The sequence below is a fragment of the Tiliqua scincoides genome, chromosome 5 (assembly GCF_035046505.1).
Source record: "Tiliqua scincoides isolate rTilSci1 chromosome 5, rTilSci1.hap2, whole genome shotgun sequence".
Taxonomy (NCBI): Eukaryota; Metazoa; Chordata; class Lepidosauria; order Squamata; family Scincidae; genus Tiliqua; species Tiliqua scincoides.
This window is the reverse complement of record NC_089825.1, coordinates 123,394,982-123,415,278: the sequence shown is the minus strand read 5'-3', so window position 1 is coordinate 123,415,278 and position 20,297 is coordinate 123,394,982. Positions and strand designations below refer to the sequence as shown.

At 45.4% G+C, this 20,297-nt stretch overlaps 1 protein-coding gene across 1 annotated transcript; it reads left to right on the top strand.

Moving 5' to 3' along the window:
• The first annotated feature begins 13,698 nt into the window (after positions 1-13,698).
• On the top strand, positions 13,699-17,670 carry LOC136652058 (uncharacterized). The gene is made up of 2 exons (XM_066628901.1): positions 13,699-13,917; positions 16,227-17,670. The coding sequence occupies exons 1-2, from the start codon at positions 13,783-13,785 to the stop codon at positions 17,016-17,018; spliced, it is 927 nt and encodes a 308-aa protein (XP_066484998.1). The 5' UTR covers positions 13,699-13,782; the 3' UTR covers positions 17,019-17,670.
• The last annotated feature ends 2,627 nt before the right edge of the window (positions 17,671-20,297 follow it).

The window sequence follows — 20,297 nt, the reverse complement described above, 5'->3', positions numbered from 1 at the left end:
GACGTGTTGGAAAGCCAGTGGATTGAAATAAGATGTGCTGGATTGCCTGGGCTGAAAGTGTTTAATCTCTTTCAGAAAAGACACCATAGGAAGACTTTAAAAAAACAAAACACACACCTTATAGCACAAGGAAAGGAATTGGGAGAGAAGGGGCTGGGAACTAGAAGTCCTGAAATATTTGGAAGTGGCAGTTTTCTGCCTTCTTACAGAATAGCAAGTATGGTGGTAGGTATGTAATTTGCTAAAATTAGAAGTGTTACAGCCTAGTTGATCTGTAAGCCCCCTTGTCCATCTGTCTAGTTTTGTTTACTCAGTGGTACTCTCGACATGCTCTGAGGCTCCCTCATCTTTAGTATGTCAAACTTTCCACAGCGGAATCTTAGAAATGGAAAGACATCATGGATCTAAGCCTTCTAATGGGGAGTGTCCAGGAAATATAATTCCAGAGGTCTTTGGAAAAGGAAAGGATCTGAAAAGAATCTAGTCGGTCAGAATATACAGACTTCAAACCGTTTGTTGTCTTGATACAATTTTTGTATCTTTTTTAAAAAGCAAATTAAAAATACCCACAGTGATGTATATACTGTAACTTTGAAGGTTCAACCTTGCCTTTCAGTAGAGATGTGCTCATACACTGGCACACTCAAGAGAAAAGAATACAAACATGTGTTTTGCATTAAGTTCAGAAGCCAAAGGAGCAAAGCTTTTTCCATGGCTGCTGCGCAAATGGAATCGGTGGCCTGCCAAACCATCTTTGAAAGCCCAACTTTGCAATGTACAGTTTCCCCAGAACCCTCCAGGAAGGACCTGCTCACATCTTAGGTGTCAATAAAGAGTGTGTTTCTCTGGCTATACAACATCTTGCTTCCACAATACAGAAGTGTCCAGAATTGCAAGAGGCAGTTCATGCTCCTGGTGTTGTGCAATCCAGGAATTCCCCAGTGAACCGGGCAGGATGATGCCTGCCAAAGAGCTACAACTCTCAGGCAAATCACAATACTCCGGGATCCATTTAGTACACATGAACAACTGGATCTGAGTTGGACTTTGTCAGAAGCCAAGTGCAACTTAAAATGCCCGAATGGAACATGTGAATTGCTTGCTTGAAGGCCTTTGCCCATCTTTCCTTTACCACAAAGTAACCACAGTTATCCCCAACTAGGGTTGCCAACTTTTTGTTCCTGGCAGAGCTCCTGTGCTTTAAAACAGCTGCACACCAGGCAGAGATTAGGACATACATCTTCACCTGCCAGTCACACGAGGTTGCTTTCTACGAGCTTTGGCCATTCTTGAATCTAGCTGTACATTCAGCTCTAGCCAAGGTCTTGGACCTTTTCCCAGCACTCCTCCTTGGGATCTTCTAACTGCATATATTGTACTAGGCATTGAACTGGGAACTTCTGCATGAATGCTTTGGGCCATTGGAAAAAAGTTGCAGCAGAAAAAAAAGTTAGTAATTTCCATTTGTAGGGTGTGACCAAAGGAGAGAGGAGTGGAACTCTGGAACATTTCCTTAGGCAGGAGTGGTGATGTCACCAGCAGGAATGGTGATGTCACTAGCAGGAGTGCTCAGGTGCTGCCTTTGCCGCCCCCCCCCCAAAAGCCTTAGTTGAGAAATAGCATCAGGCTCGCCAGAAGGCAAACTGAGAAATTTACTTAGGGAGCATGCCACTTGTTCCAAATTGTTACCTGAGAGACTATAGGTGGGTTCTGTTACACTGACAGGCAATCCTAGATATGTCTGCCCAGAAGCACATCACAGTGTTCAATGGAGCTTGTTCTCAAGAAAGTGAGCATAGAAGTGCAGCTTAAGCCTATGATCCTGTGCAAATTTACCAGGGAGTAAGTCCAAGTTGAACAAAGTGGGACTTAATATGCATAGGCTTGTATGGTAATATGCTTTTTAATACTATATCTATTTAGGATATTTTTTTCAATTCCAATTTTCCATTTTTATACCCTTGTTTTAAAATGTATCCTACTCCATTGGGCTGGACACAGTTTAAATGCAGCTGCAAGATAGAAATAAGTGGCAAGAGAAGAAAACAATGCAATGTTTTGTGGCAGAGCTAAGGCATCTGGCACCTGGGGGCACAAACATTTTTAACACCCCTCCATACCCCATTTCTCTCATTTTAACACTCCCTTGCACTATATACTCATACACTGGGTACCTTGAGGGGGTGTTCTAGAGGCCCTCCAAAAGGCACTTCGAGTTTTTGAAGTGTCTTGAAGCCTTGACGTGCCTTAAAGTGCCCCTAAAGATGTGGTATCCAGGGCAATGTACCCTCCTGACCCCCCTTTAGATATGCCACTGGGTTTTCTTGCTTTTTGCTTTCGTCATAGTCTTAATGGGACATGGCTATGGAGCTCCTGGACTTTAAAATATACTACTACAACACAGGTAATTGTGTGACTGCAGGATAGAGTAGTCATCAACCCTAACCACCCCACTACAGAGCACCTTCTCCTTTAAATGGCTGCAGGGCAGGCCACAATTCCCCAGGTGCAGTTATTCCCTCCCAACCTGGAGCAGAGCACTCAACAGTGCCTCTAGCCTGGAGGTAGTGTGAACTTTACCAGCTAATCATGGGGATTTTTCCATCAGTCTCTGTGTACCATCCCATTGGTTGGGTTGAAGTGTTGTCTGAACCAGAGAAAGTCACACAGCACCCAAAAAGCTGAATCAAAAAGTAAAGCAACTTTTCTTCCAGCACCAATGAGGTTCCCTCTGAAAGGGGCCAGACGATTCCTGCCTTCCCATAAAGGTTGGCACATCTGCCTGCCTTACAGCATGCGATCATGCTCACAGGGTTCTTCTTGACCTGAATTGCACATTCACGTGCCCCTACTTGTCCTTTATTGGAGATCTCAGTCCCACAAGCTCTACTTCCTGTAAAGCCATTCATACCATACTGGGCAAAGGAGATGGTGGGAGGGACTCCCCATCCTTTTGTTCCCTCCTTCTACTGTACTCCCCTCTGGGCTTTCCTCATTATCCTTAGTGAGAGATCCTGTGGCACCACCTGCTGACCAATCCATGAATTGCTATTATTTGTTTCCATCTGAACAATTGTCAACCATGGCACATAGGCCCTTGGATACTGGCACAGCTGCAAACCCAAAGGTAGACAGATTCTAGGCAGTTTGAAAACAGTGTTATTTATTTCAAACACTTCTAATCTCTAACCAGTCCTTTCTCTTGCAACAGTGAATAGCACTGAGTGTCTGCTTTCTCTTGGTGAATACCATGTCCTCGAACCATTGCTACTGCTGGCCAAACACTCCTCAACAAACAAAAACTGTGCAGAAGTACCATCAAGGGACAAAAAGGGGGGCTAGCAATGAAATCTTAGGCAGGTCTACTCAAAAGTAAACCCCATTAAATTAAATTGGAATTATGTCAGGAAAATGTGTACAGGTTGAATGTACTTATTTGAGGATTTTCAATCTGCAGATCTGGCTCAACGCAAGTCCCCCAGACCAGTGGTGTAGCTAAGGGGGTGCAGGGGGTAGCAGTTGCACCAGGCACCAAGCCTTAGGGGGGCAACAAGCTGACCTTGACTGTAGTGACCAAAATTGTGAAAATCTTGGTATGTATGAATAATACCATCATGTTATAGATCTTTGGAAAGGTAATTTAATGCAGAATACAATAAAACAAACTGCATTGGAATATCTGTATTCTATCAAAAGTTATGGCCAATTAAGCAGAAAATGAAAGCACAATTGCCTTATGGAACACAAAGTGGATTTTCTTAACTCAAAACTGACCTATGAGACTGATTGTTCTGACAGCCAGTGACATATTATCATGTTATTGACATGTTGCAATGACATGCTATCATGATACAGCATGAAACCAATCAGGTGTTAATAAGAGTCAGCTCTCATTTCCATGTTTCATAATACAGTTACCCCTGTTAACTGGGTAAAAGGCACTTTTCCAAGTGGTGCCCCTCTTATATTTAGCAAGGGGAAAATAACCATCCCTTTTCACCACAGCACAGTGTCTCGAACCTATCAGGGGCATACTTTTTCTTTATTTACTTCATTTGATTTTGTCTGGGTGAGGCCATAAATCTTCTTTAACCCCAGGTAGCAGATAGATGCCTTAGCTACGCCACTGACTGGGGGGAGGCAGCAGAGCAATTACGTGGCAAGCTGCTGGGGGGAGGAGGTAGGTTCCTCCTTGCTTTAAAAAAAAAGCCCAGGTGTGACATCACTTCCTGTTGTGACATCACTGCTGGGGCAACATTTTGAACTTGGCACCGGGCTAAACGATCATTAGCTACGCAACTGCCCCAGACTCACATTGAGCCAGACTTGGCCCAACCTGAACCCTCCAAAGGTGACTAGAGTTGTGCTCTGGTTGCCCCCAGTGGGTTTTCTGAAGCCTGCAGAGGCCATGTGCATCTGCCAGCCCCCTCTGCAGGCTCCAGAATGGCCCTGGAGCACATAAAAGCAACTTCTAGTTTCCTGAGGTTAATTGAAAGTGACTTATTTGCCCTTATAAGGCTTCCCCAGGCCTCAAAATGCCTTGTAAGGGCAAAAAAGTAACTTCTGATTTCTCAAAGGAAACGGGAATTCACTTTTTCTGCACTCCAGGACCATTCTGAAACCCACAGAGGCCATGCGCAGATGGCTTCAAAAAACCCTCCGGAGGCTTCAACCCTCTGCAGGCTTCAAAAAACACTCCGGAGGGTTAATCTTCTGAGGGTTAAAGGTGCCAAAACCTTGGATTTCAATATCCACGGTTTTTTGTATCCGTGGGGGGGGGGGGGGGGTCTGAGACCAAATCCCTTGTGGATACCAAAACACCGCCTGTGTAGGATTGCTGCCTTAGTATGGTTTTTACTTATAAATTATATTTAAAATCTTCTGAACACCATCCTTGCGCTGACTATGGGGCATCTATCCACCATCATGTTCATGCAAATCTATACATTTATCTAAGTAGCCAGGTGAATATTTTTGTATTCTGATTTATCCAAACCATATGTCCAAATGAACCCCTTTGAGTGCCTGGTAAAAACTACTGTTTTTTTGCACTGTCCAAGATTGTGGTGATATTCCAGTTGTTGAAATCTCATTAAAAGAGGTGGTCATATAAGGAATTGATTTAGAAGTCAAGGATTTTACAAGGTACAAGGACAGACCATCAAGTCCAGCAGACTGTCACTTTTCAGTGATTTGATCTCTGGGTACTTCTTATGCTGCTTTCCATTATCCGTTTGTGAGCTGGGTCACTTGGAGTCCTCTGTGCAGTTGCAAGTGAAATGTTCACAGCCATTTTTAATAAGGTAAGGATGCTCATGTTTTCAGAGTTCAAAGATCCAGCTGTTTCCTACTCATCACTAAGTGTGCACAGGTTGCTTCAGGTCCCGACTGCTGACTGCTGCCATAATTGCAGCCTAATGAAGTCGGACTGAGCTCTGTCAGACCTTGTCATGATGAAACATCTTGCTGTTAATCAGATCCTTTACCGTTACTTCCCGGCAAACATGATTAAACAATGAGAGCTGTCGGGCTGGTTCTCTTTAAAACTATTATATAATCTACTCCAATTTTCTTTGTGAAAGATTTATTCAGCAGACACAACAGATTTAGGCTTCAAGAAAAAAGGGTGTGGGAAAACTTTATAGTCATACCACAATTTACATGTTACAGCTGTCTGGCCAATTCACAGAAGCTGACGTGGGGGGCAGCGCCATCGTGGGGGTGCAGGTGGTGCGGGCTGCACTGGGTGTCGCGCAAGGGGGGTGACGCGCACTGTGGGGGTGATGCGCTAAAAGTGCAGTAGTTAGGAATAATACCATCATGTTATATACTGTTGGCTGTGGAATTTACAGCTGAATGCAATGAAAAAAACGGAGTGAAATATCTCCTTTCTATCAAAAGTTATTGGCAAAAAACCGGAAAACAAAAAATGCATGGAGCTCTATGGAAAGTGAAACTGAGCCGTATCATGCATTTATTCGCGAGTAGGCAAACTTGCCTTAGTCCATTGGAAAGGGCAGGCTGAGAGAAATCCAATGACACAAAAATAGTCCTGATCCAATGAATGTAGCCGCCAAAAAACACCTGAGGAGGAGGCCCCTCCCTCCAAGCTGACAAATGTATTGAGCCCTATGGAAAGCGAGACTAAGCCACATGGTCATGTTTCCTTGCAAGTAAGCAAACGTGCCTTGGCTGCTGGGCAAGTCAGGCAAAGGGAAATGTGAGGCTACCAGAATGGTCCTGATCTGATGGAACTGGAGCTCAACAACAAATGCTCAAAAAGGTAGCCCCTCACCCCCATAAAAAGAATGAAACAGAGGCTTGAGAAGATAAAGTGATTTTTTTTCTATTTTAGACTTGTAAAGCCAGGTGAGTCCTGATAGTGATATGCTTTGAAATATAAGAACTTAAATTGAACTGGGTACTGGGTAGCGCTGAAAATCTTACTGATTCTTTTCTTGGAGGGGAGGGGGTGTATTATTGCAGGCAGCCTACAGAGAAAATTCACTTGGTGGAACACTTCCCTTTATTTAATTATTTGTTTTTCTTTAATTTAATTATTTATAATTATTTTAATTTGTTTTATGATGCCACTTCTGGCCATGACATCACTTCCAATGGGTCCTGGACAGATAGTCATTCTAAAAAGTGGGTCCCGGTGCTAAACATTTGAGAACTGCTGCAATAGGATGTTAGTAAGTTGACACCCGGGGGTGTGTGTGTGTGCGTGTGACACCACGAGTGACTAAAATCACAGTTTGTAAGAATAATACCATCATGTTATATATCAATCAATGCATAATTTCATGCAGAATGCAGTGAAACAAACCTCAGTGAAATATCTTTAGTCTATCAACAGGTACAGCAAAAAAAACCCAGTGGGGGTGGGGCGATGGTAAATCACCACGCCCACCACCTGGGGTGTTGCCCCACCCACTGCATGAGGTGATGCGTTGGCCTCCCGCACCGGGTGACGCAAACCCTAGTGACGCCACTAGTGGAACAATACATTCAGTATTTAGCCATGGGGTGACAGAAATCAACTAGATTTACAGGTCAGTCCTATAATTCCAAAAATCTGTTCTGAGTGACATAGGATATGGCAGCTGCCTTCAGACCCCTGTGCCCCTATTGGCATGACTGACACCACACTGGCACAACCCAAGCCCCACCAGTGGTAGTGCCCCAGACACTAGCGTAACACACATGCCCTGAAGACACATGCATTGATCATTTACATGTATCCCCAAGCATGCATATGTGGAAATCTTGTTGTCTTTGCTCACAATGTACACTCTCACAGTGTGCCACCATAATACTAGAAAGAGAATAGGAAGTGACTCAGGGCCCAACCCTATCCAGCTTTCCAGCATCGGTGCAGCTGCAATGCAGCCCCGAGTTAAAGGAACAAATGCTCCCATACCTTGAGGAGGCCTCTGTGACTGCCTCCCTACCACAAGATGCAGCGCGCACCCCATTGGCACAGCTGCACCGGCACTGGAAAACAGAATAGGATTTGGCCCAGCGCAATCCTATACGTGCCACTCAGAATTAAGTCCCATTAAGCAGTGGCGTAGCAAGAGGGAGTGCAAAGCACTAAGTTTTGCGGGTCCCTGAACAATGCTGTGCAAGCGGACCCTCCCCCTCTCCTTCAGAGCCCCCGTTTTGCCCCCACTGCCTGGAATGGCTCCAAAGGGGAGGGGGAAGGGCCGCTTGCACCGCACGTTCAGGCACCTGCAAAACTTAGTGCTTTGCACCCCCAATAGCTATGCCACTGTGATTGAGTTCCGTTGGACTTACTCCCAGCTTTGGTTGCCATTTATTGAGAAAAATCAATACAATGAGTAAAAGCAATGCTATCTAATAAGAAAAGAAAAGCATGCAATTATGAATGAGAGAAGCAAAAGATGATTGTTAAATGAAGCTGTACAACTTCTCCCAGGAAACGAAAGGGGCTTCTGGGAGAGGCAACACTGAACAGGAGGAGGCTATTTCCTGTTCCTGAAGAAGAAGAGAAGAATTTGGCTCTACAGAAGAAGTTAGTTACAGTGATTCCATTTACTGCACACACTCCTGCTCACATTCTGGCTTACACCTTCCCCCCCACATTCTCTCTCACATCCTCTTACTCATGGCAGGGGGGATTCCCTTGGGTGGGAGAAGAGGGCAAAGCCTTCGATAGACCTAAGTGAAGACCTGTAATTAAAACTCACTAATTGAAAAGAGAACAAGTCTCGTTTGACTCACCCCAGGCTCTTACCCAAGGGGACATCAACATTCATTGGAAATTTCGCTTGAGGCAGGGAATTGCTGCTTCACTGAAAGAGACACTCCAGTTATTTCTAGCTCTTATCAAACATCAGGTGATGAGTTCACTTTGATCTGGAATAACTTTCAGGTACATTCCAGTTACCCAATTTTGAGGTGATGCAAAGCTCATCAGCACCTGACTGTTTCTAGCAGAAGGATGTACCGCTTCAAAGAGCCATGAGAGTGCCAGTTCTCAGAGAGCACAGGGCCTGGTTCCCAGAGAGCATAGGGCTTCCTTTCCTCCGGAAAGCCAAATCCCTTGGCTTCTAAAATACAGAGATACCTAGGCTTTCCTGCGAACACAGCCCATGCTTCCCAAGAGGCAGTGCATGGAACCAAAGTTTGGTTCAGGGTGTCCAGCAGTCCCTCTGGGGTTTATACTATGCTGGCACACCCTAACCCAGTGCCCAAATGGAGAGGAGATATGGGTGGAATAGGGAGGGGAAAGAAAACGCCATATTCTATGCCCCCTCCAGATGGCAGACAGCACCCAATCATCAGTGGAATGCTGCACCAATGCTGGAGTTGGTTTATCTCCAAAAGCACCAGTAGAAACCAGTGAGGAGGAGAAAAGCCACCAGAAAATACCAACTCATGCCACCTCCCCCGTACTCCACCCTCCAACAACACAGCACATCAGAGCACCCCAACCTTGGTGCTGTAGCCCCTGCTTGGGAGACTAGACTTCAGATAATAGGGTGTACCATACTGGACTATACCAGTCTGGTCTCATGTTGTACACACTTAGAGCAGCCTCACAGGAACTGTGGTGATGGAAACAATGGAGAAAGGGCCATCTGCATGCCAAAGGAGCACTTTGCACAGAGAGCTGGCTACCCTCAGAACACAGATGGGAAGGGTACAGGATGAACATTGCTCTCCTCAGCTCCCTTGTTATGGATGCCCTGCCCCAGGAGGACTCCACGCCCAAATGAAGCCTCCACTCTGTCACCCCAACAGATGGCACAAGAACAAAGTACCTCACAAGTAAGCAAGCAGGGATGGGAAGGCCACACCTCAAAGCATGAAAGCTGCATTGGGCTCTTGTGTCTTCCCCTCCCTTCAATATTGGCAGAGGCAGCTAGAAAATTGTTAGGCAATGTTAATGCATACTCCTGACATATACTTGTTGCCCAACTAGCCTTGTCTTCAGGCAGCGCACAGCAGTGAGCATATGCAATCTCCATGTGAATGCCAGGTGTTCCAACCATTGTCACTGCTGACCAAACACTCATCCAGAGCCCTTTGGTTTCACAGGATCGCAGCTTTGCAACCCTGGGCAGAACAGTTGTTGCTGTGACGGCCAGAGCAAACATTGCCGTGAAGCGACCAGAAATGGTCGGAAGGGCAGTGAATGGAGAATCCCCCAGCAGCCCCATCTCTTTGCTCCCCTCTCCAGCCTGCCACTTCACCAAGGGACTTGCTGAGAGCAAGCAAGGTCACGACAGCAGCAAACCCCTTCTTCCTCCGTCACTGCTGGAGGGAGAACTAAAAAGAAGCTGCAGTGGGTCCAGATTGTCTCTCCCCCCCCCCCCACACACACACAGTGGTTCCAAAGCACCAAATAGGCAGGAAGAGGGCATTTGGAGCCCTCCCTTCCCTTTATGCGCAATGAGGGCAGCATTCAGTCTTGCAGTGCTCCCCGATGCTCCTGTTTGTAGTGCTGGGTTCCCAGTAGCCACTGTTCCTGTACATTACAAGCAGAAGTGGTGTGGAGCAGGGAGGCCGCATGTGTTTTGGTCATAAGTAAAGAGAGGGAGTAAAGTAAAGATACCAACCGTATTGGCCTCTGCCTTTCCATTGGACCATTTCAGCGACGTGGAGGGGGGAGGGATTTGCTGCATGGGAAACAGCCTATCCTCCAGAACTACTTTACCCAGGCTTCGCGTACTGGAGAGGACACTCTGCTCCAGAACCACCATTCAGAGCGTGACACCATAGTCTTCCGAGACTGAAGGATGCCAACAAAGAGAGGGGGGACCTCCCATCCCCCCTGTCATTTCATGGGGGCACATGCACTGCACCTGTGTGTGCATGTGCAGAGGCAGCACTGAAGGGGATTACAGGGGCATGTCCTGGTCACCACTCATTTAGATTCCCTGCTACTCTGTGTTTCTCTTTGCTCCTCGTAGGCAGCTGTCCAAGACGGGCAGAGGACCTTCGATGTGCCAAGCCACACAGACCACAGGGAAGCCCACAGCATGCCTGGCAGTAGGGACCAACGAGATTCCGGTTGTTCTTCTGTGAGTTCACTAACCTTGTTCCGGAGAGACTGTCGCTTTGCAGACTCTTTGACAATGATATAACTAACTAGGGCAGCCAGACATTCCTGGTCCCCCACTGCTCTTCTGCCTGTTGGACAGCTTGCCAAGTCACAAGAGCCCAGCTGGGATGAGATAGTTGGCAACCCCATGGGTGTTCCTCCCACAGATGCTGCTCTACCCAGGGATGCAATTACAGTAAATGTAAAACTTCAGCTCACCAACGCTTGTTGTTACTTTGTTTTAATCATATTATATAGTTTTCATTGGTTAAAAATCTTTTAAAAATTCAAACCTAAACAGTTTTAAAATTGTTTTCTGAAATGGTTATTGATTCATTTTGAGGTTTAAGTAGAACTCTTATTCTGCATGAGATATATCTAAGGGTGCAATCCTATACTTAAAAAAAATGCTTCTGAGTGGCATAAGATATGGTGTAAAGCCCTCAGATGCCAGCCAAACTTTGTTCTGACCACGATATGACATGACTTCACCCCAACAACGGTGGAATGTCACTTTGATGCTGCTGCAACTTCATGTAACGTACCCCAGATGCCAGTCCAAATCCAGCTGGCGCAAATCCCAAAATGAGGCATGAGCAGGGTATGGACTGAATGTGGAAGGGAGGAGCTGACAGACACCATATCCTAGATCCCTTCCCAGATGACAGGCACTCCTCTGATGTTCGCGTAATGTTACAGCAGCATCTGCGCTGATGTAAGGCTAATTGCACTCGTAGAAATCAATGGAGAGCTAGAAATCAATGGAGAGCAAATACAATACAATAAAATAAACACCCCAAACTCCCAGCTCTCCCACCTGTTCTGTTATGACTTAACATATGGTAGTCAATTGCAACACTCCCACCCCTGTACTTGATCCCTTGCTAGGGAGACAATGATAGCATGTATGACATGCTGCTGTATTACATGTGAGCATGTTAGGTATGCTTAGGGCACATAAAGGGGAATAGCACTGTAGAGAAAAGTCACTTTGCACAAACTGCTTACTGCCCTTAGAACATAGATAGGCAGAGTACTTGGTTAACACTTGTCTTCTCAGAATTCTCATTGCAGGTATGTTGCCCCAGAACACTGCATATGAACATCCAGCTTCCACTCCATCACTCCAGCACCTTGTCCCCAACCATGACCTGCTGGCTGCCACATGCCTCTGAGAAGCTTACAAGGAGGGCATGAGGGCAGGCTTCTTCTCCTGTTCTTTGTCCTCTGCCTCTGGTATTTAGAACATGGAGGCTCAATTTGATTATCATGGCTGATGCAGCTTCCATAAACCGAGCTGAAATGGAGGAGCTCTGAGTGAGGAACCAAGGGTACGTGTGGCTGGAGTGGTTTGACCAGGTGGGTGGAATTTTAACACTTCCACATTTTGGAGGCATTGGCCTTCTCTGGTTCTGCTTTCCCCATCAGTCTGACTGGTTCATGTATGCTTAATGTGTCCAATCACAGAGGTAATCAAAAGTGCTCTGATCTCTGCAGCCTTTCATCTGATCAGTTTGCCTTGGGTTCCATGCCTTGGTCATGCTAGGAGGTGACCAAACCGGAAAAACCGACTTTTTGTTGGTCAAAGTGCACAGTGCACATGGCATGTCACAGGCTAGCATTAATGAACAAAAACAAGTCCCTACCACAAAGGCCTTACAAGCTATACTGGAACCAGGAAGAGAGAAAGAGGGAAAGAGGGGAAAAAAACATTTCTCTATCCATGGTATACATAATGTTATACATCTCAAACATGTTTCCCTCCCTTAACTGCCTTTTTTTCATGCTAAAACATCTCAAACGCTGTAGCCTTTCCTCATAAGAAAGATGCTCCAGCCCTCTGATCATTTTGACTGTCCTCTTTTGCACCTTCTCATATATGTAAGACTGGGATTTTTTTTTGTCCCAGAGTGCATCATTTTACACATTGAAACACATTTGGTTGCCCATTCACCAATGTTGGAGAGGTCCTTTGGGGGCTCTTCACAATCTGCTTTGGCTTTTATCACCCTGAAACATTTGATATCTCTAAATCAGCCATTTTCAATCACTGTGCCATGGCACACTGGTGTGCTGCAAATGGTCCCCAGGTGTGCTGTGGGAATTTGGGAGAGGATCATTTATTAGTAGGGCCATTGGGGGATGTGAGGTTCCCTCCCCCACTGACAGCATAATATGCCTTGTCAATTGTCCAAAAACCGATGGTGTGCCTGACTTGTCAGTGTGCTGTGTTATGAAAAAGGCTGAAAATCACTGCTCTAAATGTGGCCACTTTACTATTTACTCCTAACTCCAGATTATTTATAAACAAATGAAAAAGCACCAGTCCCAATACAGATTCTTGGGGGACCTCATTTCTTACTTCTTTCCACTGTGAAAAACTGCCCATTTATTCCTACTATTTACTTCTTGTTCTTACCCGGTTACCAATCCATAAAAGGACCTGTCCTCTTATTCCATGAGCACTAAATTTACTCAACAGTCTTTGGTCTGAGTTTGCACCATTTTATTCATTCATTTATTTTAAACTCTTTATATACTATTATTGGTCCAAAGATTCCATGGCAGTTCACAAATTTAGAAAAAGCAATGAATAAAACCAGTTAAAAGGAAACAAAATACTAAAAACAAACAAACAAAAGTCACCAAATAAACTATTAAGCTGTTGTATACAAAAGGTGGGTTGAAAACTGGGAAATTCATTTGCAGTTGGACATGCAGGGACAGGCTTGTGTGATGGGTTGATTGCACTCAACAGCTTTGCTGTCACACAAAACTTGGCATGCTTTTATTTGGTTGAATTACAGTGAATCTTTGTTCTGGGAAGATAGTCCAGAAGGATTTGAAGAAAGGCGTTTGTTTACTGCTTCTGTGTGGATGGAATGAGCCCTTTGTACTGTGCTCACACTTTTCCTGCTGGGACTCCTACATCCCTTATCATCAACCCAGGAGTCCTGAGTGGGTTCACAGCCTGCATCTGTTAGGCCCCAGCCACTTCCTCTCAGAGCAGATGCAGCTTGGATATGGAGAATACAGAACATTCATTGCAAAAGGAGGAAGTAGCATCTAGTGAGAGGAGAAGGGGGTCTCCTAAATGACTTGTGGGAGGAAAAGAGGCGGTATTTTTGGCAGCTGTTCTTGTTTCTTAGGAGTTTCATTTCAGCTTTGTGTTTGCCAGTGTCTGGCCTGATTTATTCAGGAAGTTTCTGATGATATGGAAAAAGCCTTCTCTTTCCAGCATCCGAACACATAACAGAAAGAGAAGAGCTGATGCGAAGGGGAAGAATATAAGCCAGTGGACAAACACCAGGAGAAAAGGCAGCCAGGCAATCCTAACGGAAAAGGTAAAGAAGGAAGGGGCTTTTAACAAGATAATGAAACATTTGTCAAAAGGCTTGTTGCTATGCATAGAACCAGACATGATCCAGCCCATGGATTCATGGAACTGGTGAGGAAATCGAAGGAAGGAGGGCAAAGGAATGAGGCTTTGATGGGATTATGAAAGAGAAACCTGTTAAATGCATTGGTTCTTTCCAAACAGCCCTAGGGATACTGTATAGTGGATTTCCTAATCGCCTTTAGAGTGCATTAAAATGTGGGTTGCTTATGCAGTAGTCTTTAGCAATCCCCCTCAAACAACCGCACAGAAAAGTATTCCTCTTCCAAACAGCCATTGTGATGTTTTGGCATAAGTTGGATCCTGCTAAATTGTCCCACTCACCTGCATCCTTTTCTGCAAGATAAAAATTAAGGAAGTTTCTTCTGTATTTTCAGTCCTATTCTTCTCCCAGAGAACTCAGGAGTTCTGGCTCCAACTTTCCAGTTTATCACATTCCTCCTCCAGATTCTAGGAATGTGAAAGTAGAACTCCCTCCTGAAAGATGGGCATGATTTAATTTTAGCTAGGAATCTCTCTCTCTCTCTCTTGTGTGTGTGTGTGTGTGTGTGTGTGTGTGTGTGTGTGTGTTTCAGTCCAAGGGCTTAACTCCTGGCACACTAATGAGCCAAGTGATAAATTAGCCAAATAGGGTTTCTGAGCATGTGTAGAGTGTGTGGGAAACATGGCTTGGATGGATGTTACAGTTTATTTCACAGAGAATTCCAAAGCCTCCTTGGAGTTGTTTCATAGAGAAAAACCAGAAAGAAACTAGGAACTAGATCTGCTGGGTTGTTTTAGAGACAGGTGTTAGTGTTGTACAGTATATTGAACTGAATAGCCTGATACTCTTTGGAGAAGAGGAACAGTTTAATCTGCTGCCTGGCAAGGGTCCAGAGCCTGAATTCTATAAGGGAACTGAAGAACTGAGGCATACTGAGCAATTGTTCAGGGAAACAAAAAGGGAACCAAAAGCTAGAATGAGAAGGAGAAACTGCAGATGTATAGCTCAATGGCAGAGCACACACTTGCTTTGCAAGGGTACATCCTCAATGAAAAGGGGTCTCAGAGAGCAGGTCTGGGCTGGGCAAGACCTTTCTTTTGCTGGAGAGTTACTGACCTAACGTAGACAGTTATGGCATGCGGGTGAACCAAGAAGGTAGCTTCATCCATGTTCACCTGATGATATCAACTGCAATGAAATCATAGCCCATTTTGCAAGCACAGGTTAGTCTACAGAAACATTCTAAAGTTCAGAATCATCGTCATAAAGATCATAAGATCATCATCATCATAAATTATAAATTAAAAAATAGTAAATTTGATTCTTAAACGTATTATTAATAGTAATAGTAATGATAAAAATTAAAATAAAATAATTGTAACCACTTTAAAGAGACTTTAAACAGTCATAGCCAGTTCTTTAAAATCTCTATTCAGAAGTCCTTACCTTTAGAAAATACTCCACCCTTAGAAAATCCAGACATGCATCCCTTCCAAACCTCTCCTGCTCCTCTGAGACAAGGGATCTCCCCTACCTGTTTTTAGGTAGCTCATAACCCAATAGCCTCCCTTTGGGGTCACAATCCCCTTCACAGAGGGAACTGCTCCTGGTGGCATCACTCCCACTCCCATGGAGGATTGCTATCCAGTACCCATCCTCAGTACATCCTTGCTTGGAACGTTGCCAACCTCAAGCCAGCAAGTCTCCTATCTTTCATATCCCCCTCCCTTTTACAATATACGCCAGACTACAATCTGAAAGGCACAAGAGTAAAGCAGCTGGTCCTTACAAGGAATGAGGCCAGGCTACTCCTGAAATCCCAGAGAAATTTAGGTTGTGAGGGTTTGAACCTAGAAGGAAGCTGGAGCAACCTGGAAAGGAAGGTGGTGGTACCTAATAAAGGCCCTGCTGGCTTTAGGGTGGCCACCTATTTCCTCTAACAGCTGCATTGCAAGCACATATTCCATGCATGAAGCCTTCATGCAACATGTGCATGTGCCTCTAACAGCTGCATTGCAAGCACATATTCCATGCATGAAGCCTTCATGCAACATGTGCATGTGCCTCTAACAGCTGCATTGCAAGCACATATTCCATGCATGAAGCCTTCCTTTGCTGGAAACGTCATTTGTTGTGCAGCTGTTCAAGACATAGGAGTGCTACTGAAAAAGAAATGCCAGCTGTACCTAGTTCCCTTTCCCCTCAAAATGTGGAGCCAGGGGTCTCAACAGCGAGGCTAATCTCTTCCACAACCCTCCCTTCTCTCTCCACAGATGGCTGCTGTTGTTGCTGGTCTGGCCCGACTCTTTCAGCCAGCCCTGGCCTTCTCGGGGGGCGACACTGGTTGCCAAGGCCTAGCCCCCTGGTACCTCCTCTTGGGTCTACGCCTGGTAGCTCTTTTTATTGCTGATGGGCCTTGGTCTTCTGCCAGTCCTGACCTGGCCTGTAACTGGACCCTGGTGGCGGTGGATATTCGGCCGTTCTGCAGCGCACTCTGCTTCAACCAACGTTTCTCGGCACCCATATCCTCAGCGTGGGGATTTGCTTTTTTGGTTGCCCTGCTCCCAGTGGGGCTCATGAGGCTCATAAAGACTGGGCATAAGCACCAGAGAAATGCAGCAGTAAATGCTGATGAAGGGCAGGCAGATCCCTCTGGTGTGCACCACACCCTGACTGCCAGATTCAATGAGATTACAGGAGAAAATTCACCAGCCAGCATGGCTACTTCCAGAATTGACATGATTCCATTAGAACGCAAGACAGCTCTTCACTGCACTTGGCGCGCTGTGGCCTTCAGCTTCTGTGTGATTCTACTTCTGGCGAGCGAGCTGTGTTTCCTCTGGGTTGTAATCTCTCTGCAGATTCCACCCGTGTCTGAAACTACTTTCTTGTGCTATCCAGGATCACAAACTTGCCCCAAGGCTCTAGAATGTGTCTTGGCAGGTCAACCCGACAAGCAGATGGCACTATGGATACTGGCTTTGACAGCATTTGTCAACATGGCTGCTTGCCTGGCCTACCTTCTCCTAAAGCTAGGGAAGGTTTTCCGATGCCAGAGAAGATAATGAAGCAAATGAGAAAGAAAGCAGGGAACTCAGCTGTGAAGGGGAAAAAGAAAAACAAACAAACAGTGAAGCATTTTTAATAATTCTTGATACAGCATTCAGTAGTAAACCTAACAAATTAGCCTACAGAGGTTCAATTTGGATGAAAAACTCCTGAAGTTTCTGGCCCAAATATATATTTTATATATATATTAAGTTCACTATTTTCAATTTTGGTTTTTCAATCTGTTCTCTTCCAGCCATCTTCCTGTCAAGGGATGTGACCCATCTCCTTGGTAGAGTTCTGGAGGAAGACCCTGGCTTGGCTTTGCCACAAAGGCCTGGCAAAAGCTGGCCCTTTAATAGAGGCAATTAAAGGCCTGTGCTGAGTCACTCAGTAGGTGTAAAGAGTTCGCCTGAGTGACCACAAGACCAGCTGGAATTGGGTGGGGCTAATTAGCCCAAGTCTGCAGTACACAGGCACCCATTGGCCAGCAGAGCAATAAAATCAGAACAGCCACCACTGGTAAAATGGGCTCATGGGATGGCTGGAGGTGGAGCACTCTGCACACTTTGTGAGGCTGGATATGTTTGGTTCCCTGCATTGGAACCCACGCTTGTTGCCTGCTTTGAGTATCTGTAAATCCTGTAAATAGAGACTTTGGTGAAGGAAGCCGCTGTCTGTCTGTCTGTTCTTCGCTGGCGCTAGCTTTGCAGCTGCATCAGCTACACACACACTCCCGCGAACTGTGCCAGGCCAAGCGACCTCGGACCGTGGGAGTGAACTCAGCCAGCATTTACTGGATGCATCAACACTTCCACCCATAGGTTTATTTCTATTATGGTTTTAATTTTTAAATTGTAAGGTTTTCAATGAACTTGAGAAAGCTTCAGAGCTGTTTTGGGGACTCTGGTCAAAAGAAGATATACAGATCTAGTAAGAATAATAACACAAAGCAGAGACTTTCAAAAAATATAATTTCATTTTACCTTAAAAAGAAATTGCTTTAAAAAAAAAAAAGTATCCCAAGAACACGAATGAAGTAATTCTGTGTTGAGCTTTTTAAATGTTGTGCTTTTTTAATCTCCCCTGGGGGCTGGGGGATAAGAATAGGCCCTCAGTTTGGCTATACTTGTTGTAAGAGGCGACTAAACAGCCACCGGGTAGATGGGACTCCTTAGCCTGGGAAGGCAGCTCATCTGAGAGAAGGAAAACTCTGATCCCAAACCTCCACTGCCTTGTGGCTACATCCAGATAAGGAAAAGGCTTCAGGAGTCGACCTCGAGGCAAAATCCGGAGCCGGAGTCCCTGAGGCAGTTCATGGCTGAACACAGTCATGTTCTGGCAACTCCTGTGACGCTGCTGGAACCAACCATATTGGCTTCTCCATTGGACCATTTCAGCGGTGTGGAGAGGGGGGATTTGCTGCATGGGAAACAGTCTATCCTCCATATCTACCTTACCCAGGCTTCGTGCACTGGAGAGGACACTCTGTTCCAGAACCACCATTCAGAGCGCGATACCATAGTCTTCCGAGACTGAAGGATGCCAACATGGCTTTTTTAATTCAAATGAATTGATAAGATTATCTTTTTAAAGTGGACTTTTAAAAGTGGCCTGGCTGGAATGTCTTTTTATTCTGCTCTGTGTTATGTCAGTTCATAACATTATAGAATTAGGAAATGAGTTTTGGAATTAGTTATCAGTATGAAGTCAAGTGATTTCTTAAATGCAGAATGTATCAACCTGCGGAGGGCTGGTTGGTATGGGAAATGGCACTCAGCCTTTGCCTCCAAGCTGTGGCTGGATGGATTGGGCCTGAATGGAAAGGAATGAAATGCTAACACCCAAGAAGGTCTCTGGTGGGAAGCCTCCAAAGTCAGTCAGTGGGGTCTGAGCAAATCTGCTGATCCACTCCTCCCCCTGGGCAGTAGAAAAACAAATAGAGCATGAGCTCCCTTTTGGAAGTTGCATAGAGAGTCAGGGTTTGATCTGGCAAAAGTCTCCAGTGACCATGAAATGCAATTGCTAGGAAATGGCCATTGTTACCTTTCAGGCAATTATCACTTGTTGTTTTCCATGGGGGGAGGGAATTGCTGCAATGGTCAGTGACTGGGACACTGTGGCTTGCTTTGCATTTCCTGCATCCAGTGGAATGTGCACCTATTTGGGAGGCACTAAATGCCAGGCAAATAGGGTTTACTCCGCAGAGATGGGTAAAGGTGCTTTATCCTCTCTGCATTAGATTCCACTGTTGGTATGGTAGCTTTCAAATGGGAAGTGAGGGCTGTGTGCATCCCCAGACTTTTCTTAGCTCTGAGAAAGTGGAGAGTTATGACCTGATGTCAGGTGGGTTGCAGATGCTGCAATTTTATAAAGTGTTATAGTTGAACAGCTTTCCAAGAACAGAACCTCCGCCCTCTTTCCAACCGACACCACCGCTCGCTCCAAGAAAACAAGAAGATTGGCTGGGTTGATTTCTGTGAATGGAGTGAGGAGGAAGCTGGATGGATGCTGCCTGTTGGAATTCATGTGTCAGAAAGCAACTCTATTAATGCAGAATTCATCATGCTGTCACTCTCAGCATACATGTGCAGGCGCGCACACACGTTAAAGGCTGCCAAACTAGGCAACCCCACAGCTTCCTGGACCTTTGTTCAGGGCAGGCCGCAAGCGAACTCTTGTCTTTCCATGAGGCTGCTTCTTCAGCCCCCAGCTTTGCTTCTGTTGCTCCTTTTTTGCATTCCTTCTTCTTCCTTCATTTCTTCTCTTTAGACACATTCCCTTCTCTGTTTCATCATTTGTCGTGGGGCCAACATACACGTAACATTAAATTCATAGTTTGCCTGTCTGTTGTTTTTCTTTAAGGGCGCAGTCCTTTCCAGCACTGGCATAGCAGTGCCAATGGGACATGTACTGCATCCTGCAGTTGGGTGTCACTCAAGGAGGCCTCCTCAAAGTAAGGGAATGTTTGTTCCCTTATCTCAGAGCTGCATTGCCCTTATGTCAGTGTTGGAAAGCACTGACATAAGGGGTTAGGATTGCATCCTAAAGCTCCACCAGCAGCCATGGGGTGGTGGTGGACAGGTCGATGAAAGTGTCAACCCAATGTACGGCGGCAGTAAAGAAGGCCAATTCTATGCTTGGGATCATTAGGAAAGGTATTGAGAACAAAACGGCTAATATTATAATGCCGTTGTACAGATCTATGGTATGGCCACACCTGGAGTATTGTGTCCAGTTCTGGTTGCAGCATCTCAAAAAAGACATAGTGGAAATGGAAAAGGTGCAAAAGAGAG

Coding starts and splice junctions, on each gene's coding strand:
- LOC136652058 (XM_066628901.1), top strand. CDS start 13,783: ATGATATGGAAAAAGCCTTCTCTTTCCAGCATCCGAACACATAACAGA. Junction 13,918..16,226: donor AGGCAATCCTAACGGAAAAG/GTAAAGAAGGAA, acceptor CTCTCTCCACAG/ATGGCTGCTGTTGTTGCTGG.